The sequence below is a fragment of the Muntiacus reevesi genome, chromosome 11 (genome assembly GCF_963930625.1).
Source record: "Muntiacus reevesi chromosome 11, mMunRee1.1, whole genome shotgun sequence".
Classification (NCBI taxonomy): domain Eukaryota; kingdom Metazoa; phylum Chordata; class Mammalia; order Artiodactyla; family Cervidae; genus Muntiacus; species Muntiacus reevesi.
The window spans coordinates 45540782-45561210 of NC_089259.1; the positions used below are offsets into that span (position 1 = coordinate 45540782).

The window sequence follows — 20429 nt, forward strand, 5'->3', positions numbered from 1 at the left end:
TGTAGGGAAATGCATTTAAAATATGACCTAATCTTCAAAAAATTTATCAGAATATTCATTTTAAGGAATAAAAATATCACTCCCTATTGCCTAAATCATAAAAGTAAAATTCCAGAATTTAGCCTTTATGGCCCTCTGTGATCTAGTTCAGAAATACTCTTTCAATTTTATTGTTTCTATTCCCTCATTAAAATCCTACCTAGAAATTGGATCATGTATGTAGCCATCAAATACTTATTGAGTATTTACCACATTCCAGGCTTTGCAATTCAAAGATCAATAAGACACAATTTCTATTTTCAAGCAGTTAAAGTCTAGCAAAGAAGATATATAATCAGCTACTCACAGTATCAAAAGTGCAATATTTGATGTGTGTCAAAGGCACAAAAGGAAATGCCAATCACTTCCTGGCTGGATAGATAATAGATTTAAGGAAGATTATAAAGGGGGAGTAATGAATAAATTGGAATTCACTAAATTGACACATAGAAAATGGTTCTTTATACAGGCACATAAGTTTAAGACAGGAATGCAGATTTGCTCAAGTACAGAAGTTTGAGTATTTTCTAGGATAAAGAGTGTAGGGATTCACCATCTTTCAAATGCCATTTATCCATTAAATCCCTTTATTAAGGCTCATCCTGTGATTTCGGCAGATTAGATGATGTTGGTTGCTTATGGGAACCTAAACACTTTGACATGACCTTGGACCAGAGTTGTCCAACCTTGGTACTATTGAGAATTTGGACAGAATTCTTTGTTATGGGGGACGATCCTGAATATTGTAGGATGCTTAGTAGTAGCATTCTGGGATTCTATCCACTAGTTGCAGTAACATTCTCTCTCCCAGTTGTAATAATCAGATAATGTCTCAAATAATGTCTCAAATCATTGCCAAATGTCATGTGGGGGAAAAAGCTGTCCTCAGTTGAGAATCACTGTCTTAGATCTATGTATCTACACAGTCACTTCAATATTGGTAAGGATTATAACCCTACTAGATAGGAATGATTATAAGGGAAAAAAATCATCACATTCAAAAGAGTTTAGGGCTATAAACAACCTAACTTTATACCTAAAGGAATAAGGAAAAGAAGAACAAATAAAACCCAAAGTTAGTAAAAGGAAAGAAATCATTAAGATCATAACAGAAGTAAATGAAATAGAGACTTAAAAAGGTATAGAAAAGATCAATGAAACTAAAAGCACTTTATTTGAAAAGATAAACAAAATTGATAACCAAAATTGATAGCTAGACTCATCAAGAAATAGAGGGCCCAAATAAACAAAATCAGAAATGAAAAGGGAAAAGGTACAAGCAATATCACAGAAATACAAAGGTTCAAAAGAGATTGCTATGAACAAATATGTGCCAATAAGATAGACAGCCTGGAAGAAATAGACAAATTCCTAGAAATGTACAATCTTTCAAGTTTGAACAAGGAAAAAAGAAAATATGAACAGACTAATTATGAGTAATGTAATTTGATCATTAATTTAAAAAAATAAGTTTCTCAAAACAAAAGTCCAGGATCAGGTGACTTGACAGATGAATTCAATCAAATATTTATAAAAACATGAGCACCTATCTTTCTCAAACTACTCCAAAAAATTGCAAAGGAAGTACTGCTTTTGAACTCATTTTATGAGATATAATAACCCTGATACCAAAATCAAAGATATAACGAAAGGAGAAAATTACAGACCAATATCACTGATGAATATAGATGCAAAATCCTCAACAAAATATTAAAAACTGGGACTTCTTTGGTGGTCCAGTGGCTAGGACTCCATGCTCCTAATGCAGGGGGCCTGCGTCTGATGCCAGATCAGGGAACTAGGTCCCATATGCTGCAACTAAATATTCCACATACTGCAACTAAAAGGATCCCAGCATGCCACAACTAAGACCCAACACAGTCAAATAAATATTTTAAAAATACATTAGCAGGTCTAATCCAAAAGTACATTAAAAGGATTACACACCATGATCAAGGGGGATTTATCCCAGGGATAAATAAGGATGGTTCTATAACTGCAAATCAGTAAATGTGCTACACCACATAGACAAACTGAAGAACAAAAGTCATATGACATCTCAATAGATGGAGAAAAAGCTTCTGATAAAATTCAACATCCATTTATGATAAAAACTCTCAACAAAGTGGGTATAGAGGGAACATACCTCAACATAATAAAGGCCAATTATGACAAATTTACAGCCAACATCATACTTGATGGTAAAAAACATTTCCTCTAGTAGTAGTAATAAGACAAACGTGCCCACTCTCACGACTTCTACTCAATTATAGTATTGGAAGTCCTAGCTGCAGCAATCAGGTGAGAAAAAGAAATAAAAGGAATTCAAATTAGAAAATAACAAATAAAACTGTCACTATCTGCAGATGACATGATACTATATCCAGAAAGGTAGCATCAAAAAACCATGAGAACTAGTAAATTAATTCAGCAAAGTTGTACTATACAAAATTAACACACAGGAATCTCTTGTGTTGCTATTTACCAACAATGAACTGTTAGAAAGAGACATCAAGAAAACCACCTCATTTACAGTTGCACCAGAAAAAGGAAAATGTCTAGGAATAAATCTAACCAAGGAGGTAAAAGACCTGTAGTCAGAAAAGACTGATGAAAGGATTGTAGAAGTTTGGTGAGTCCAAAATCTGTTGAGATGCACTGGCAGGTTACAGTCAGGGAAACATTCAGTTCAAATCCAAAGGCATCTGCTGGCAGAGTTCCTGCTTTCTTAGGGGCAGTCAGTCTTTGTTTTATGAAGGCCTTTATCTGATTGACTTCCCTGGTGGCTCAGATGGTAAAGCGTCTGCCTACAATGTGGGAGACCTGGGTTCAATCCCTGGGTCAGGAAGATCTCCTGGAGAAGGAAATGGCAACCCACTCCAGTATTCTTGTCTGGAAAATCCCATGGTGGAGGAGCCTGGTAGGCTACAGTCCAAGGGGTTGCAAAGAGTCAGACATGACTGAGTGACTTCACTTTAGCTGATTGAAAGAGGCCCACCTACACTATGGAGGGTAATCTGCTTTATGCAAAGTGTACTTATTTAAATGTTGGGCTTAGTTGCTCAGCTGTGCCCGACCTTTGTGACCCCCGTGGGCTGTATTCTGCCAGGCTCCTCCGTCCATGGGATTTCCCATGCCAGAATCCTGGAGTGGGTTGCCATGCCCACCTCCAGGGGATCTTCCCAACCAAGGATCAAAACCAGGTCTCTCACACTGCAGGTAGATTCTTTACCACATGAGACACCAGGGAAGCCCGTTTAAGTATTCAGTTCAGTTCAGTTCAGTCGCTCAGTCAAGTCCGACTCTTTGCAACCCCATGAATCGCAGCACGCCAGGCCTCCCTGTCCACCACCAACTCCTGGAGCTTATGCAAACTCATGTCCATCAAGTCGGTGATCCCATCCAGCCATCTCATCCTCTGTCATCCCCTTCTCTCTCTGCCCCCAATCCCTCCCAGCATCAGGGTCTTTTCCAATGAGTCAACTCTTCACATGAGGTGGCCAAAGTATTGGAGTTTCAGCTTCAGCATCAGTCCTTCCAATGAACACTCAGGACTGATCTCCTTTAGGATGGACGTGTTGGATCTCCTTGCAGTCCAAGGGACTCCTCCAACACCACAGTCCAAAAGCATCAATTCTTCGGCGCTAAGCTTTCTTTATATTCCAACTCTCACATTCATACATGACCACTGGAAAAACCATAGCCTTGACCAGACGGACCTTGGTTGGCAAAGTAATGTCTCTGGTTTTTAATATGCTATCTAGGTTGGTCAAAACTTTCCTTCCAGGGAGTAAGTATCTTTTAATTTCATGGCTGCAGTCACATCTGCAGTGATCTTGGAGCCCCCCAAAATAAAGTCTCTCACTGTTTCCACAGTTTCCCCATCTATTTGCCATGAAGTGATGGGACCAGATGGCATGATCTTAGTCTTCTGAATGTTGAGTTTTAAGCCAACTTTTTCACTCTCCTCTTTCACTTTCATCAAGAGGCTTTTTAGTTTCTCTTCACTTTCTGCCATAAGAGTGGTGTCATCTGTGTATCTGAGGTTATTGATATCTCTCCCAGCAATCTTGATTCCAGCTTGTGCTTCTTCCAGCCCAGTGTTTCTCATGATGTACTCTGCATATAAGTTAAATAAGCAGGGTGACAATATACAGCCTTGACATACTCCTTTTCCTATTTGGAACAAGTCTGTTGTTCCATGTCCAATTCTAACTGTTGCTTCCTGACCTGCATATAGGTTTCTCAAGAGGCAGGTCAGGTGGTCTAGTATTCCCATCTCTTTCAGAATTGTCTACAGTTTATTGTGATCCACACGGTCAAAGGCTTTGGCATAGTCAATAATACAGAAATAGATGTAAATCCCATCCAAAAACACCTCACAGAAACATCCTGAATAATGTTTGACCAAATATCTGAGTACCATGGCCCAGCCATGTTGACACATAAAATTCACCACCGCAATGGATACATTGCTCAGTGTGAGAATAGCACACCTGGATATGCCATTGGAGATATGGGACAGGAGAAAAGGAGAGAGAGAGACCAGTCAACCAGAGGCTTTTAAACTTTATATTTAGCATTGTGCCTTGTCACATGCATGCTCTCATGTACATAGCTGAGACAAAAGCTACTCTTCATCTCCTTGGCTCTTTCTTCTCTTCCTTTTCTTGCATTTCATTTTACTCCATACCATCCTGTCCTCTACCATCACATTCCATTCTTTAATTTTTGAAAAATTTCATCTTCATCCACTAAATGGATTTCCTTGCCACTCTTGGATCACAAAACTTCAGTTAGCAAACAATGAATGTACCATTTACACACACACACACACACACACACACACACACACACGTGTGTGTGTGTCTGACCAGTCAGAAACCAGAGACAACACACTTCAGCCCTTGAAATGATAAACCAAGAGAATGAGGTGATGATGCTAAAGTGAACAGCTTTACCTCCTTTACCTCCAGGGCTGAACATGCCCTCACCCTGTACAGGAATCCTAGGGAGGGCTCTGGTCTTTTGCTGGGCATGGACTTAGGAATCTGAGCATCTCCATGCAATAGAGATCTCTGGGGATGTGGAGATCCAGCTGATTACCTGTGTTACAGAAGCTGTTCTCTCTACTTTTAAACTTTCACAACACCTCAGTCAGTTCTGGTGGTGCTTATCCATTTATATTTGATACTATAGAACCTGTGTATCTATCTGCCCCAAAAGGCTGTAACTAAGTTTTGGTCAGAGATTATCTCTGAGGTACAAATTTTATATCCCATATCAATTAGTATAATACTTCATGGAGTAGTAACTCAAGTGTGCACTTTATGTATGTAAAACCTCTTACTAGCAACCATGAAAACATTGTTATGAGGGGCTGAATAAAGTATATGAAATCCCCTAATCATTCTCCTTTGTTTTCAGTTCAGTTCACTTCAGTCACTCAGTCATGTCTGACTCTTTGCGACTCCATGGAATGTAGCACACCAGGCTTCCCTGTCCATCACCAGCTCCCAGAGCTTACTCAAACTCCTATCCATTGAGTTGGGGATGCCATCCAACCATCTAATCCTCTGTCGTCCCCTTCTCCTCCCGCCTTCAATCTTTCCCAGCATCAGGGTCTTTTCCAATGAGTTGGTTCTTCACATCAGGTGGCCAAAATATTGGAGTTTCAGCTTCAGCATCAGTCCTTCTAATGAATATTCAGGACTGATCTCCTTTAGGATGGACTGGTTGAATCTCCCTGCAGTCCAAGGAACTCTCAAGAGTCTTCTCCAACACCACAGTTCAAAAGCATCAATTTTTTGGTGCTCAGCTTTCTTTATAGTCCAACTCTCACATCCATACAGGACTACTGGAAAAACCAAAGCTTTGACGAGACAGATCTTTGCTGGCAAAGTAATGTCTCTGATTTTTAATATGCTGACTAGGTTGGTCATAACTTTTCTTCCAAGGAGCAAGAGTCTTTTAATTTCATGACTGCAGTCACCATCTACAGTGATTTTAGAGCCCCCCCAAATAAAGTCTCTCACTGTTTCCATTGTTTCCCCATCTATTTGCCATGAAGGGATGGGACCAGATGCCATGATCTTAGCTTTCTGAATGTTGAGTTTTAAGCCAACTTTTTCACTCTCCTCTTTCACTTTCATCAAGAGCTTTTTAGTTCTTCTTCATTTTCTGCCATAAGGGTGGTGTCATCTGCATATCTGAGATTATTGATATTTCTCCCAGCAATCTTGATTCCAGCTTGTGCTTCTTCCAGTCCAGCGTCTCTCATGATGTACCCTGCATATAAGTTAAATAAGCAGGGTGATAATATACAGCCTTGATATACTCCTTTTCCTATTTGGAACCGGTCTGTTGTTCCATGTCCAGTTCTAACTGTTCCCTTTTATCTTGAATACAGATTTCTCAGGAGGCAGGTCAGGTGGTCTGCTCTTCCCATCTCTTTAAGAACTTTCCACAGTTTGCTGTGATCCACACAGTCAAAGGTTTTGGCATAGTCAATGAAGTAGTGGTAGATTTTTTCTGGAACTCTCTTGCTTTTTCAATGATCTGGCAATTTGATCTCTGGTTCCTCTGCCTTTTCTAAATCCAGCTTGAACACCTGGAAGTTCTCAGTTCACATACTGTTGAAGCCTCGCTTGGAGAATTTTGAGCATTACTTTGCTAGTGTGTAAGATGAGTGCAATGTGCAGTAGTTTGAACATTCTTTGCCATTGCCTTTCTTTGGGACTGGGATGAAAACTGGTCTTTTCCAGTCCTGTGGCCACTGCTGAGTTTTCCAAATTTGCTGGCATATTGAGCATTACTTTGCTAGTGTGTGAGATGAGTGCAATTGTGTGACTGTGTCCTAGGTTTTAGACACACCAAATAAAAACAGGGCTTCCCAGGTGGCGCTAGTGGTAAAGAACCTGCCTGCCAATGCAGAAGACGTAAGAGACCTGGATTCGATCCCTGGGTTGGGAAGATCCCCCGGAGGAAGGTACGGCAACCCAGTCTGTATTCTTGCTTGGAGAATCCCACAGATAGAGGAGGCAGGTGGACTACAGTCCATGAGGCTGCAAAGAGTCAGATATGACTGAAGCAGCTTAGCAGAGCACATATCAAAAGAATCGACATCAATGTCCAAGTGACTGTGTGGATCCATGCTGAGCACATTACAAAACTGTGGCGCCAAATTAGCCATGAAAAGTGAGATAGGGTCCGCTGACTTCAGTTTAGCAATGGAATATATAGGCTGCACTAACATAAGTTTTAACGGCCCTGAGGATGATCAATTATGCTAACCTTTCACAACCACATCTACCTCATGAGTTGCTCTCTGGTCAAGCTGAGGAGCTCAGAGGAGTCTGGGGCACAGCAGGGCTGCCCTTGAGATGTCTGAACTGACCTGAGTATTCAGTATGGTCTGAAAGCTCTAAGGGACGTGGATATCACAGTAGCTATGTCACAGACAAATGCCCTGCAATCCTCTTGAAGGTAATGGATTACAACGCTTGTGAGTGTTCAGTCACTTCAATCATGTCCAACTCTTTGTGACCCCCTGGACTGTAGCCAGGCAAACTCCTCTGTCCATGGGATTATCCCACAAGAATACTGGAGTGGGTTACAATTTCCTCCTCCAGGGGATCTTCCTGACCCACGGATCAAACTGTCTCCTGCATTGGCAGGCAGATTCTGTACCACTGAGCCACCGGGGAAGCCCATGGATTACAATATATAAATATATATATTACATTATATAAACTGTAGCTCTTAAAAAAGGAGGGCACTGCGATGGCTATACATATTTTTAAGCAATTCTGGAACATTCCCTGAATGAACTTCTTTTTAGCATTCCTGCTTCAGTCTGATGTTGCTGATGTCATCATGGCCTCATAAAACTGAGTTACATGTGGATACACATATGAATTTACCACAATAAAAATATGAGAGAAAAAGACCATGTACAAATTGTTCCTATATAAAGAAAATGTAATTTATTTCAGAAATAAGACAATCATTCAAGTGTATGGCTGTGTAGGTGTTGATTGATGAATTTAGACTAAACAGGAAATGATGCAGATTATACTTATTACACTGCTGGGAGAGAAATATATTAAATCCAGACAACATTCGGACAAAGCACAAGGAACTCATTGTGTTGAAGGAAATCATGCAACTTTGGTGGGAAGACAATGTACTATATGGTATGAAAACCATCAGTGGCCGTTTGGGACTGAAATAATTTTTTAGGGAGTATGACTTTGTTCAATCACCGAAGTATTTTTCTTTCTTGATAAAGCTCCATGGTATTCTACTCTTAATCACATAGCTGCTTCTGTACTTTTAATTCTTTCATGCTGTGGCCTGGCAGTCATTAAGCTGGAGAGAATCAGGAACAGTGAAACCATCAATATTCAGATGAGAAATCTCAGCTATGGCAAAACATCAAGAATAAAGGTTTCAGAGGAAGTTTCAGAATCCCTAGTACCCATAGAATTCCATTTATTGTTGAAGGATCGGGGAACCCCTTGGTAGAAGAAACACTGACAAATACATTACCTTGAGGGTATAATAGTATTGGGTGATCTATTCCATAAGACTGGCCTCCATGGTCTACTTATGACAGTCTCTTGGGATGAACTGGAAAACAAGAACAAAGCTGGAGAGCTGGCTTACTTGCTTGGTACGGCCTAAAGAGAACAGTCAGAAAAATCAGGCCCAAGACACATAAATCTGATGTTCAACTTACCACTTTGTTACAAAGTCATATCCAAAAACGAAAACCCTGAATGAATTAGGTTCAGTCTTACAAGTGACTGCCACGCTTCACCAGAGTGTAGAACAAGACAGAGTATCCTAATTTATTGGCTTCTGCCTGAATGGAATATTTCCAAAATGGTGCAACTAAAATCTTCATGAATAGTTCAATAAAAAAATGTACTTACAGTTTATTGCTTCAACTGTCAAAGAATCTTATAATTAATTAGTGAGTGATTTCTTCTGTAGAACTGGCCTTGTGATCACTGTGAAGTTACCAAGGAAGCTGGCACTGGTTGAGGAATCACTCCTCTAGGCTCCCTTCAGGTAGATGCTCTATGTAACCGGACCTGGGAGTGTCAAAGACGCAGCCCTAAGCAGCTTGGATGGAGCAGAACACATGTGTAGCCCTTGAGGCTCTCCTCGCGCAGTGTCTCTAAGTGGAACCCAGTGATTTCACCAAACTCTAAAGTTCATTTACAAAAGGATTTGAATCAGTAATAAAGTAAGCCAAAATCTACTTCAGTCTCTGATTTTTATGAGTCATTAAACTACATTATGGTTTGCCAAGTATGAAATGAAGAATTGTATTCATTGGGGTTATTAATATTTATTTGTACATAAACAATCAGAGATATCTGTTGAATATTTCTATGATATTCATCACTGCTCATTCTCTCTCCCCACCTTCTATCCTTTCTCCATCCTCTTAACCTGTGACCCTTTAGTAGCTAAGGACTCTAGTGCTAGAACCAGGCTGACTCGAAAAGTTGCCTAAACACAGTACCTTACCTTTACCTCTGTAAAATTAGGATAATAACAGAACCTAACTCAGGATTTTGATAAGAATAAAGAGAACAAATATAACTTAGAACACTGCTGGGCATCTAGGAAGTACTCAAATACTATTTTTATTATCACCTATCACCATTTAATATACCATTCTCTTTGTTGAATGGATTTTTTCAGTAGGTCTTCAAGTGAAGGTTACTAATAGAAGATGGTTGGATGGCATCACTGATTCAATGGACATGAACTTGGGCAAACTCCCAGACAGTGAGGGACAGGGAAGCCTGGCAGGCTGCAGTCCGTGGGGTCATGAAGAGTCCGACACAACCCGATGACTGAACAACTGGAGGATACGTAGATTTCTCAAATGCCTTTTAAGCATTATTTAAATTAAAGGGCTTCCTGGTGGCTCAGAAGGTAAAGAATCTGCCTTCAATCCAGGAGACTAGGGTTCGATCCCTGGGTTGGAAAGATCCCCTGGAGAAAGGAGTGGCTACTCACTCTAGTACTCTTGCTTGGAGTATTCCATGGACAGAGGAGCCTGGTGGGCTGCAGTCCATGGAGACACAAAGAATTGGGACACAACTGAGAGACTAATACTTTCACTTTTTTTCACTTTTCCACTCATTAATGGTCTTATTTTTCCAAACCTTATAATTGTTTTAAGATTTTATAGAAATAAACCAACTTTGTCACGTGCTAGATAGATCATTCTACACTTAAATGATCCACGAAGTCCAAAAAATAATGTAATTCATTCATTCACAGAGATTCGATTTTAGGCTCTGAAAAAATCTTGTTTTCATATCACTTCAAATTTTTGGACCATTAATTTTACACTCATTAAAATATTTTCAGGAATCCCACTTTAGGTCCTGGCTGTTATGAAATAAAACATCCTCTATTCAACTTTTAGTATACAGTCTATCTTGTTCTGTTTTAAATTACTATACACAAATGGTAAAACTTTTCATAACAAAGGTTTAATTAGTATGGTAATAACTATGATTTCCAAAGTGTCTGAATCAGCCTTAGTAATAATTAGGGAGTTTTGTTCCATACAAAATGCTTTATTTAACCTTCATGCCTTCATTCAGATAATTATACAAATGCATACAGTTAAAGGTTTAAACTCTATTTCGGTTCACAGCTCAATTCATAGGAAAGTTGAATACAGAAAAGCAATGCACCAACAGAATATGTCTGAGACACCATTAAAAACGATAACACTTGTTCATTTAAATCTCTGAGAATAGACTGGAATAATCATCCTCTGAGAGAATCTCATTAGGAGGGTCTCCCTTTACATTATCGTAGGGCCAAAAGAAAAAAAAAAAAGATCACCATTTTACAGTAAAAGGAAAAAAGCTCTGAGTATATTTACAATACATACACTATACATAAATACAAGAACAACACTTACATAATATTAATAAACTTATAACAGGGGTTGCCTAAACACTACAGAGTATATAAATGCAGAGGAAACTATTGGGAAATTAGATCTTTAGAGAAGCTGGAGAAATAAATTCATTTGCAATTAAAACTCTGAACAGAAAACCAAATGAAGATTTAAGAAATTAATACATTTGTTTGCCAGCATCGTTGGGGGTTTTAATCCTTTAATGCAGAGGACCTACTCTGGGTATTCCAACTCTCTGGGGTCAGAGACCCAGGAGCCTTTTGTAAAATTACGTTAAGTGAATCAGACGCAGTACATCTATTTGATTTGCTGTTCAGAGGCTTCAAGCCTAGAATAACTGTTTTGTAAACAAAAGGATGTTTTTGTATTTTTTACACAGCTCTTGTAATCCAATCACCAAGTAGAATGAGCTAAGTGTCAAGGAAAGGAAAAAGATGCCTGCTTGATTTGGCCAAAGTTGATATTTTTCTTTATTCCCATGTATTTTTTCAAATACCACCGAGAGATTTATTCAAAAGAGGATGACGTTTGAACTGACCCCCACACACCGAGAGCAACGTCTAGACTACTACTAATTATAACTAAGTCATTTTAAGTGGCAGGTGGGTATATCTTAAACGTGGTCTGTTCTCATCATTTCACAACACAGAAAGTTCTGAGTACATTCTTCTATGGACAAACATGAATTTGCTGGTTTCTCTTTTTTAAAATGAGCATGTTATGATACACATAATTGCATTATGATACAGGATGACATAATACAGAAGACGATGTTTTCAAGCTGGTTTTGTAAGTAGTTATCTCACATCCACGGGGAGTTGGTTTGCCATGTGATGCAATGTGTCCCACATAGACATGAACAAAACAATACAGCCACCATTCCATAGGGCGGGGGTAGGAATGGTGGGTTTTTTTTTTTTTTTTTTTTATGAATTTTTAAACACAACAAAGTGTAGACAGACAAGTTGATAGGAAAGAGCCTTGAATATAGGCACCAGTGCCCCAGTTCAACTATACCCATCCAATATAATCAAGTTCTGAGGGACAAAATACATCCTGCAGTCTGCATGTAAATACAAAATCCTGCTATGGAAAAACTAGAAACACAAGTAGGGCAACATCATTTTCTAAAATGTTTTCTATTTTAGGAGCATGACATTAGCAGAAAAGGAAGATGTTGCTATGTCCCTAAAATATCCTAACTTTTGATTACTTGAGCACTTTGACTAGAATTGGATCCAAATCCTACCCTCGTCTTCAACCTGCACTTGGAAAAAGCAAGATATACTAATTCACACAAGGAGTCATTGGCTCTTGCTTTGCACAAAGGGCAGACTCTGTTGTCTCAAACATTTAAAATTTCTAGAGATGTAATCCAGAAAGATAAAGTACCGATGTGACTATTTCCACTATTCATCTCTTTTCAATTTGCTTAAAGTTGTGGTTTTGCTGTGGAGAAATTATTGCTTGTTTTGAAACCCAATTAACTGAGAGCGCCCTTTTCTGCAGTGGGCTGTGTGCACACGAAACACTTGCTTTCAGCATGGGAGGAAATTTGTTTACACAAGTTTTATCTCTTCCCTCAGCCAAGTAACAGGGAGAAAGATTGTAATTCAGGAGATTCATTTTCAGAAAAAGAAACACCATGAGAAATGACATTCTCCAAATGTTTTCTAAGTCCATTAGTACTTCCATGAATCAATACTGTCAGGAGAATGTGCTCTACACAGAAAAGAGGGGTGGGGGTGGGGTCATTTCTCTGATGTTGGACAGTTTCCTAGATAAAATTCAATTAAACTAACAATAATACTACAGGCAAATTATTTGTAAGACTACTGAAAACATTACAAGGTGGTACTGTTAGGTGAGAAATCTGAAAAGGAATTTTCCGTTCTCTCTTCTCGCTCATTATCTGAATGTTCCCAACTGCCAACCTGCTTACAACCGCCAAAAGTTGAGTCTTGTTTGCAACAACTAGTTCCATGGAGGTAACATTTCAAATGTAAATTAAACACACTCTGGAAGGTCTACACAAGTGGAAAACCCTTTATTACATCTATAAAGAATATGTAGAATCAAGAAAATCTGCTCTAAAATGCCATCAAGCAGGGAAATGTTTAAATCATTTTGGATCTCCAGGTCAAACATTTCAGAGGCAGGTGAGAAGTCCAGGGAGATAGCCAGTTGGTGTGTTTGTTATCATGATTCTCCATGTGTGAGTTTTCAGAACACTGATTTTAAATCTTATGTACCACTGTCAAATCATGTCCTTACACCTTATTTGGAAAATTTGATGACTACACATCCCTAATAAAACTACTTAAGGGTTAGATATGGAAAGTTGGCTCTTGGGAACACATGTGCAGCAGGTGCCTTAGGGAGAATACAGGCTTTGGAGCCTGAGAGAGGTGAACTTCCACTCCTACTCTCGTGATTTCTGTTTGCAGATAACTCAGCCACCCTCTCTGCGCGTTGGTTTCCCATCCATGAAATCTAGAACTGTTGTACACGAGAGGTGATGTGTCTAAAAATTACCCAGTATACTGCTTGGCATATAGTAAGGATTTACTAAAGAACAGCTAGTATTTTCATGGTTTGCTGAACTTTTGACCTTTCAAATTCCTTTAGTACTCTCAGACAACTTGCAGAAAAGAGCCCATTCAAAAGACTTGCCTTCAGTACGATTAGGGAATGCAGCAGTGTTACTCTGACACTTTGATCATTATTTTATACCCTCATCTAGCATACTTCCTTCTTTTTTGTTCTGAAACGTAGAAGGGGAAACAGGAGATGGTTTAACAGTCCTGTGGTCTGGTTCTGGAGAACACTGTCCATCATGGTAGTCTTCATTGTCTAAAGTCTGAGTGTTTAATCACAGTTATACTTTAAAAATTGCTCTTACCAAATGTTTGGCTCTGAAAGAGTGTAATTTTACTGATACCCCTTGATAGTGTGTTTGGATGGATTTGTGCTCTGAGATGATGGGACTGGAGAATTTCCAGGGCTCTTGTCTCTTCATATAATTTGCTTGTATATTCCTATTCACGACTTTACGTTTAGCAGTAAAATAATGGTAGGAATATATTGTGTTGTTCTGAATGTAAATCTGGTCATTTCCAGGACTAACTGTAAACCTTGGTCAAGGCTAGGCTTACTACATGTCACTTTTACTTTAGTGGACATTTGGGGAGAAACAACTGTGTTAATATTCACCCCAAAATGGTTCTTAGATGATAACAGGAAATATTAGGGGGAAGGGAAATGAAGAAAGGTATAGGTTTGTGCATTTGATATTACTGGATAAAATAAAGGAAAAGGAACAAATGTCTATAGTGTTTTGCTCTTAATAAACTGACTTTTGTTAATTGAGCAAAACTTTTTGGACTACAAACAAGTGCTTCATAAGTTTTGGACAAATCACAGTGAAGTTTTCATCTCAAAACTATAAATGCCACGTGCCAGGATGTATACCGGAGATAATCATAAAGTCCAGACAGGCGTTCTTATATTCTGTAAGAAAGATTAAATTAAGAAATGCTAACATAAGCAAGATGAAATATATTTAAAACACACCAAACAATTTTTGAGGGCGTATATGAACAGATTAAATTTATTGTGTGCATATATTTTCTCTGTGTGCGTGTTTCCCAAAGGTGGAGGAAAAACCCAGTTTGATAAAGAATTATTGCTGTGTAAAAGTACAGGAATATCTCATTGGTCATAAAATTTATTGACAGGCACTTTCAGCTTTTAATTCATTTCTGAAAATGGGCATTAGTTTATTCATATTGCCAGTATAGAATCATTTCACATGTGGCCATATCCATAGCATTCATCTTGTCAACAGGTAGCTACTGCTAAAAGAACTCCCTCTGGGATTTAACAAAAACAAACACGTGCAGAGGGTGTGCATTTGTTTTGATCAAGAATTACTGCATCGAGGAGGAAGGTAACTGAGAAAAGAGAACAACTGCTAGATGCTTCTTTTTAACACAAGGAAATCCTGTGCTGCTGTTTTTCTCTTTACAGGCAAAGAGCATGCATTTGGAATCAGTTTGCTACAACTTAAAATGACTTCACTGCACTCTAAACCATCCTGGCTAAACTGAGACAAGTGGCCACTCCATTTTGCTAGGGAGCACAAGGGGTATGCTCTGAGAAGGCAGAACAGAGTCCCCACGGCAATATCACTAATTGTGTGTAAGATACACAAGGCATATCTGAACAAGTTTTTTTTTTTTTTTAATTGTGATGAAAACTAGAAGCTCTTTTTCCCAACATACTTCATCAAACTATTTACAACCTCTGTAAAATTTGTGAGTTTGAAAATACTTTTTTCCACTATCACATATGTTACTAATACAGTAAAATATCTTCACTCTATTTTTTAAGATGCAGTATCCTATTTCATTTTCTTATGAAAATCTGAATTTCTATTGCAATTGCACAGTATTTAGCATATTTAAAGTACCAATGGACATGGGTTGCTAAACAGACATTTCTATAATGAAACTGTGAAAATATAGCATTTAAAATTTTTATGTACACTTCTTAACTATAAAATGCAGGCAAAGTCATATATAGCATTATAAGCTGATTCCCTAATAAGGTAAATAACTTACATTTCTAGACAGCATGGATTATTACAAATTCATTCTTTTTAAAAAAGTCCTTTGTTGATATTTATTAGTCCACTGGCTGCTGCATATACAAGTGTGTATACAGGTGTGCATGGTTGGGGGTGCCAGTACAGGTAAGTGGAAGGCATTGTGGGGATATGGAGAAATGTGATATGGAAGACATGGCTTACCAAACCCCTTTTCTAAACCAAACCAAATCAAATGGAAACATCTTTTGTGTGTGTGAAATGCACTACCTCAGAAAAGTTGAAGGAAGAGATCTGATCAATGAAGTTGTAGAATACATTTACCTCCTAAATTTACAGGCTTAAACAGTAAGGAGTAAAATCTGAGATTGGATTATGGACTATGAATATTAAGGCTTCCTAGGCCTACTAAGATTCACATGAGTTATCTCACGCTCAATCCTTTACAAAGACTGTAACTCAACATATCACGAACGCTGGTATTCTTAACACTGCTGAAATTCTGTCAGTCTTTACTATAAACATTAAGACACCTTTATAACAACATCATGGCTACACTTCTAAGCAGTCATAACAATATAACAAAGGCGTATTAATACATTTGAAGGCCTCACCTCACCAGATTTACTCAGTTGCAACTTTGGTAAGTATAATAAATTAAGTACAGAGTAAGGAATACTGCATCTTCATCCATATATATGTTATCACTCTAATGAACTGATTTCAAAGTGCAGAATTGTATTTATGTTGAAAACACAAATAGCAATTTGAAGTTAAAACAATTGCATAAAAATGAACACAATCTTTGTATAAGCTGATCCAAATTTCAACCATAATGAGAATGGCCTTTTCAATCATCTAGAACTGGCATTTGTAAACACTGTAGTATTCTGCAAGTTTTTTTCACCTGAAGCTCCTCTATTTTCCATTTAAACTTTAAAGTGAACAAAAGTGCTCTTTTTTAAATAAAAAATGTGGTTTGTGTTACTGTTATTCAACTGCCTTTGAAAATAAATGTCCCATAGTGTTCCATAAAAGTAATTCCAGGCAACAGTGTAATTTTATGGTAAAGCCATTGGAAATTTCACTCTAAATGCCTTAATAAAACTTAAGACAAGTTATCAAGCAGGCTTCTCAAAGTCCACATGCAGTTGATGGGATGGGGCTGAAACTAGATGGGGAAGTGTGAATCTTTACCCAAACAACCTAAGATCAGAATATGAGGAGGGAATCTATTAAAACTTTAATGTCTGAACTTCTTAACTTTTCAAATAACATTAACTTCCTTGAAATCAATCTCCACAATGCAAAGAGACAGTCAGGTCAACTGTAGCTTCCAAAGCCATTATAGCTACCTGCGTCTAAATTCCCACACATACACATATGCCTAGCTGCAAACTGAATGACTTCAAATTTACCACCAAAGAATGCTTACAGTTAGGGGACAACTGAGAAATTCTTTGGATTTTACTCCTTTTCTGCTGTTAATCATCTACTGTGCTTTTTAAAACAGGCTAGAACAGACATCAGATGAGATGCAGGAGGCTTTTCCGTGTCTGAAGATATTCTTACTTAAAAATGTAATTCCTTCTCTTCCAAACCACCTTCCTTTCTATGGGGAAACACTTGTAGAAAATTCACCAAGGATAATTTGTTATGTTTCAAGACAAGCCTCAGGTAAGTTTCAGTCTGGGATTCCATCAGCAAGTCATTCACTCCTTGTGCTTGGATTCCCTCCTTAGAAGTATCAATACATCAAAAGGGGGAAATGGTGTAATGCTGACAGGTTTTATCAGTAAACTTACTGTCTCAGTTAGGTTCGCACCCTCAGAAAACAAGCAGACAAGCTCAAGTCCCTTAATTTTTCCTATGCTATTAGAGGGGAGCCGCTCATCTCATTCTGTGCTAAATTTAAATCAAGCTATCATTCAGGAAGCGCCCACTGCCTGTCAGTTCTATAAATTCTAAAAACCATTTCTACCTGTAACACTCTCAGGATCTCTCAGCAGAGAAAAGGACTGGTCCTTCTTATGAGAGAAAGCAGAATTAAATTGTCTGCCCTTCACCTAAGTGATTCACCTGTTACCTGCCAACTAAATTCTAGGACTAGTAGAGGGCTTCATGGCTGTGTTCACCACACTGTGTTCCTCATGCTCTGCGTTCTTTGCCACTGACTGGTAACCAACACTGGCCTTTCTATTCAAAATGGTCACAGGCAATGAGATGTAGGAGCTGCTTACAGTACAGGTACAACTTTCCAGTTGGTGTAAAAGAAAAAAACAAAAAGCCATAAACCCAGTGCTTGGTGGGTAGTATACTTTGTAGCTACAGAAGCTGTTTACCCATAGAACTGCAGCCCTTGTTGGAGGGAAATTGCCTGATGAATTTTTCAGACCTGGCAGAAAATACAAAGCATATATTTTTGAAGACAGAATTTGACCTGAAAATCATTATACTGTTGCTTGAATGTTAAAAACATTCCTTTTAATGCCATCCAATGCAAGTTATCCTTGTTCCAATGTTCCTAGTTTTTTGCTTCATCAGAATTAAGATTATCTGAATTAGAAGATAATCCTAAAGAGCATAGTTCTAGAACCAGAAATTATTTCAGAATGTTCAAATCTTTAAAAATGAGCTAGTAATATTGTGAGGTTAATTTGTGCAACTCCCCAAATCAAGTGTTTGTAATTAAAATATAATGCAAAGGTCTATGCTGGCAACTTCTTATATCTAAGCTATAAAAAAATCTGAGCAATAACAGCAATGACAATAAAACCTTACCAAGCCCCTTGGCTACAGAAAGCTGAAAAAATTCAGCTTTTAGTGGGGGAAAAAGTATGATAATTTTTCTGAAAGAATGCTCATTGGTGATGTATTGCTTTGTTTACTATAGACTCCGCTAGTTGCAAAAAAGGCTCATAACTGAAGGGGGTTTACGGGACTGTAATTTCCTCTCACCCTCAGCACAGGATGAGTGGGTTCATCCCTGCAGATGCCATTGTATTGGGTCCTAGTATAGTTTAGAAAATGAAATCTATAGAGAAGAACCTATTGGAGAGTTGTTTATCCTTGGCTCTCCAAGGGTGGGAACTAGCACCATGTCAGGCTTTCCTTGGGGAGCATTCCCTTCCCACTGACTCAGTTCCTAGGAGAACTGACCCATTCGCCCAAGAGTTAATTCCCAGCTATGCCTCCGTGGCCTCTCTAGTCACCAAATGACTGTTTTCAAACAAGAAAAGGGGGAGCATAATCTTTAATTGTGGTACTCAACCAAGCAGGACAACAAACAGCAGAAAGATTACCTCAGTGCTGTAAATGTAGCCAAGACCTCTAAAATGCTGGGGTGTTTTTACAATCCCTTTAGTAAGTATGAAAATTGGTAACGTGAGTCCTCAGTGAAGTGATTGTAGGAGAGTCCTTTTATGCGTTATTGCTTTTCTCCTCAAGAGGCGCATTATTTCCATCTCTGCTTTGTCTGATTGTTTCATGTTCACTCACTTTGCCTGGGCCGCCCCACCTCTTACCTTGGTGCCAGTGTGTCTAAGAAAGCTTTTTTCCCCCCCGATTCCTTGTAATCAAATACTAGGGGCAGGAAGAGATGATGCCTAGCTGACAGAACACTGCAATTTGAAGTGGGGCAGTAGTTTTTTTAGACAGGCTCTTCCTATTCAACTACAGAACGACTCTGTGCCCGTCCACGCTAGGGCAGACACCAGGACTAGACTCCAGCTGAAATGTCGCTGCCCCTCTGCTCAAACAGATGAACAAAACAGAAGCAGAACAAAACAAAAACAATCAACAACAAACAGATGAAAAGAATCAATGTTGGTTTTCTCCAGGGCATGGCATAATGACAAGTCGCAGGTGATATCTAGTGGTCACCATCACTATTGCAAAAGGGCTGCCTGAGCACTCGTTTCTTTTCAGGTAATGGAACCTCTCCAAAAGTTTCTTCTTCTCTACTTTCAGGCTGCTTGCTGGTAACAGATTGGATGTGGGTTCTATTAATATCTTACTTGTAAAAAGGGGTTCAGGGGTGGGATGATGGGAGAATAATCCAAATTTACAAGGTCTTGCTCTAGCCATCAATTTGTGGTAGATGACCTTTAAAAGTATCAATAACAAAACGTCTGACAGCTCAGAAAATGTACAAACTACAAACATCTTGAAATGGCAGAGGACACAGCACGGAAAACAATGCCTGTCTCTTCAGCATCTGTGTCACCGATCTCCCAGGCCAGCATGAAGTCGTTTCTCGTGTAGTCGTGACGGGGGGCGGAGAGGGGGGGTTACCTTCAGACCGAAAGAAGTGTTACCACTTCTTATTTCCTGCTCTGCTTTCAGACATCGTGGGATGGTGATGCCCTTTTGTGTTAACACTGTGAAGGGGATCCAGCCCTGCTGAATGGGGTGCCGCTAAGAGATCCAGCTCTTACGCTCAGCTGGACAGGGAGCCTTCCTCACACCAGCATGTGCCTCCGGCGGTGCAGTGCCAAGTGATCTGACCGGGAGAAGCTGCGGTCACAGTCCGCGCACTTGAATGGCTTGACTCCCGTGTGTTTGCGGTAATGCCTCGTCAGTTCATCCGAACGAGCGAACTTCCAGGTGCAGCCTTCCCAGGTACACTTGTAGGGTTTCTCTCCTGGAAGAGACAAAGGGACAGAACGCTGTGCTCCATCATTTCTCCTGAGCAATCTGGCCAACGCAGTTATCTGGGGACATGACTGTTCTCTGTGGATTTTCTGTCTGGCGGTCCTTTGTCAGGAAACCTAACCACCCCGCCAGCAGCTTTTGGGCCGCACAGATGGGGGTTTCAATCTACTC

The 20429-nt window shown here is 39.1% G+C and overlaps 1 protein-coding gene across 4 annotated transcripts in view; it reads right to left on the minus strand.

The window, feature by feature from the left end:
- Positions 1-2299: 2299 nt before the first annotated feature.
- KLF12 (KLF transcription factor 12) overlaps positions 2300-20429 on the minus strand; it is a 516718-nt gene continuing 498588 nt past the window's right edge. For 3 of the 4 annotated variants that reach the window (XM_065901722.1, XM_065901723.1, XM_065901724.1), the window contains exon 8: positions 8111-20247. In XM_065901722.1, coding sequence (XP_065757794.1) covers positions 20066-20247 — 182 coding nt within the window. In that variant the 3' untranslated portion in view covers positions 8111-20065. Of the gene's footprint in view, positions 2328-8110; positions 20248-20429 lie in introns of those variants that run through there. The other variant, XR_010658478.1, reaches the window with a different exon arrangement.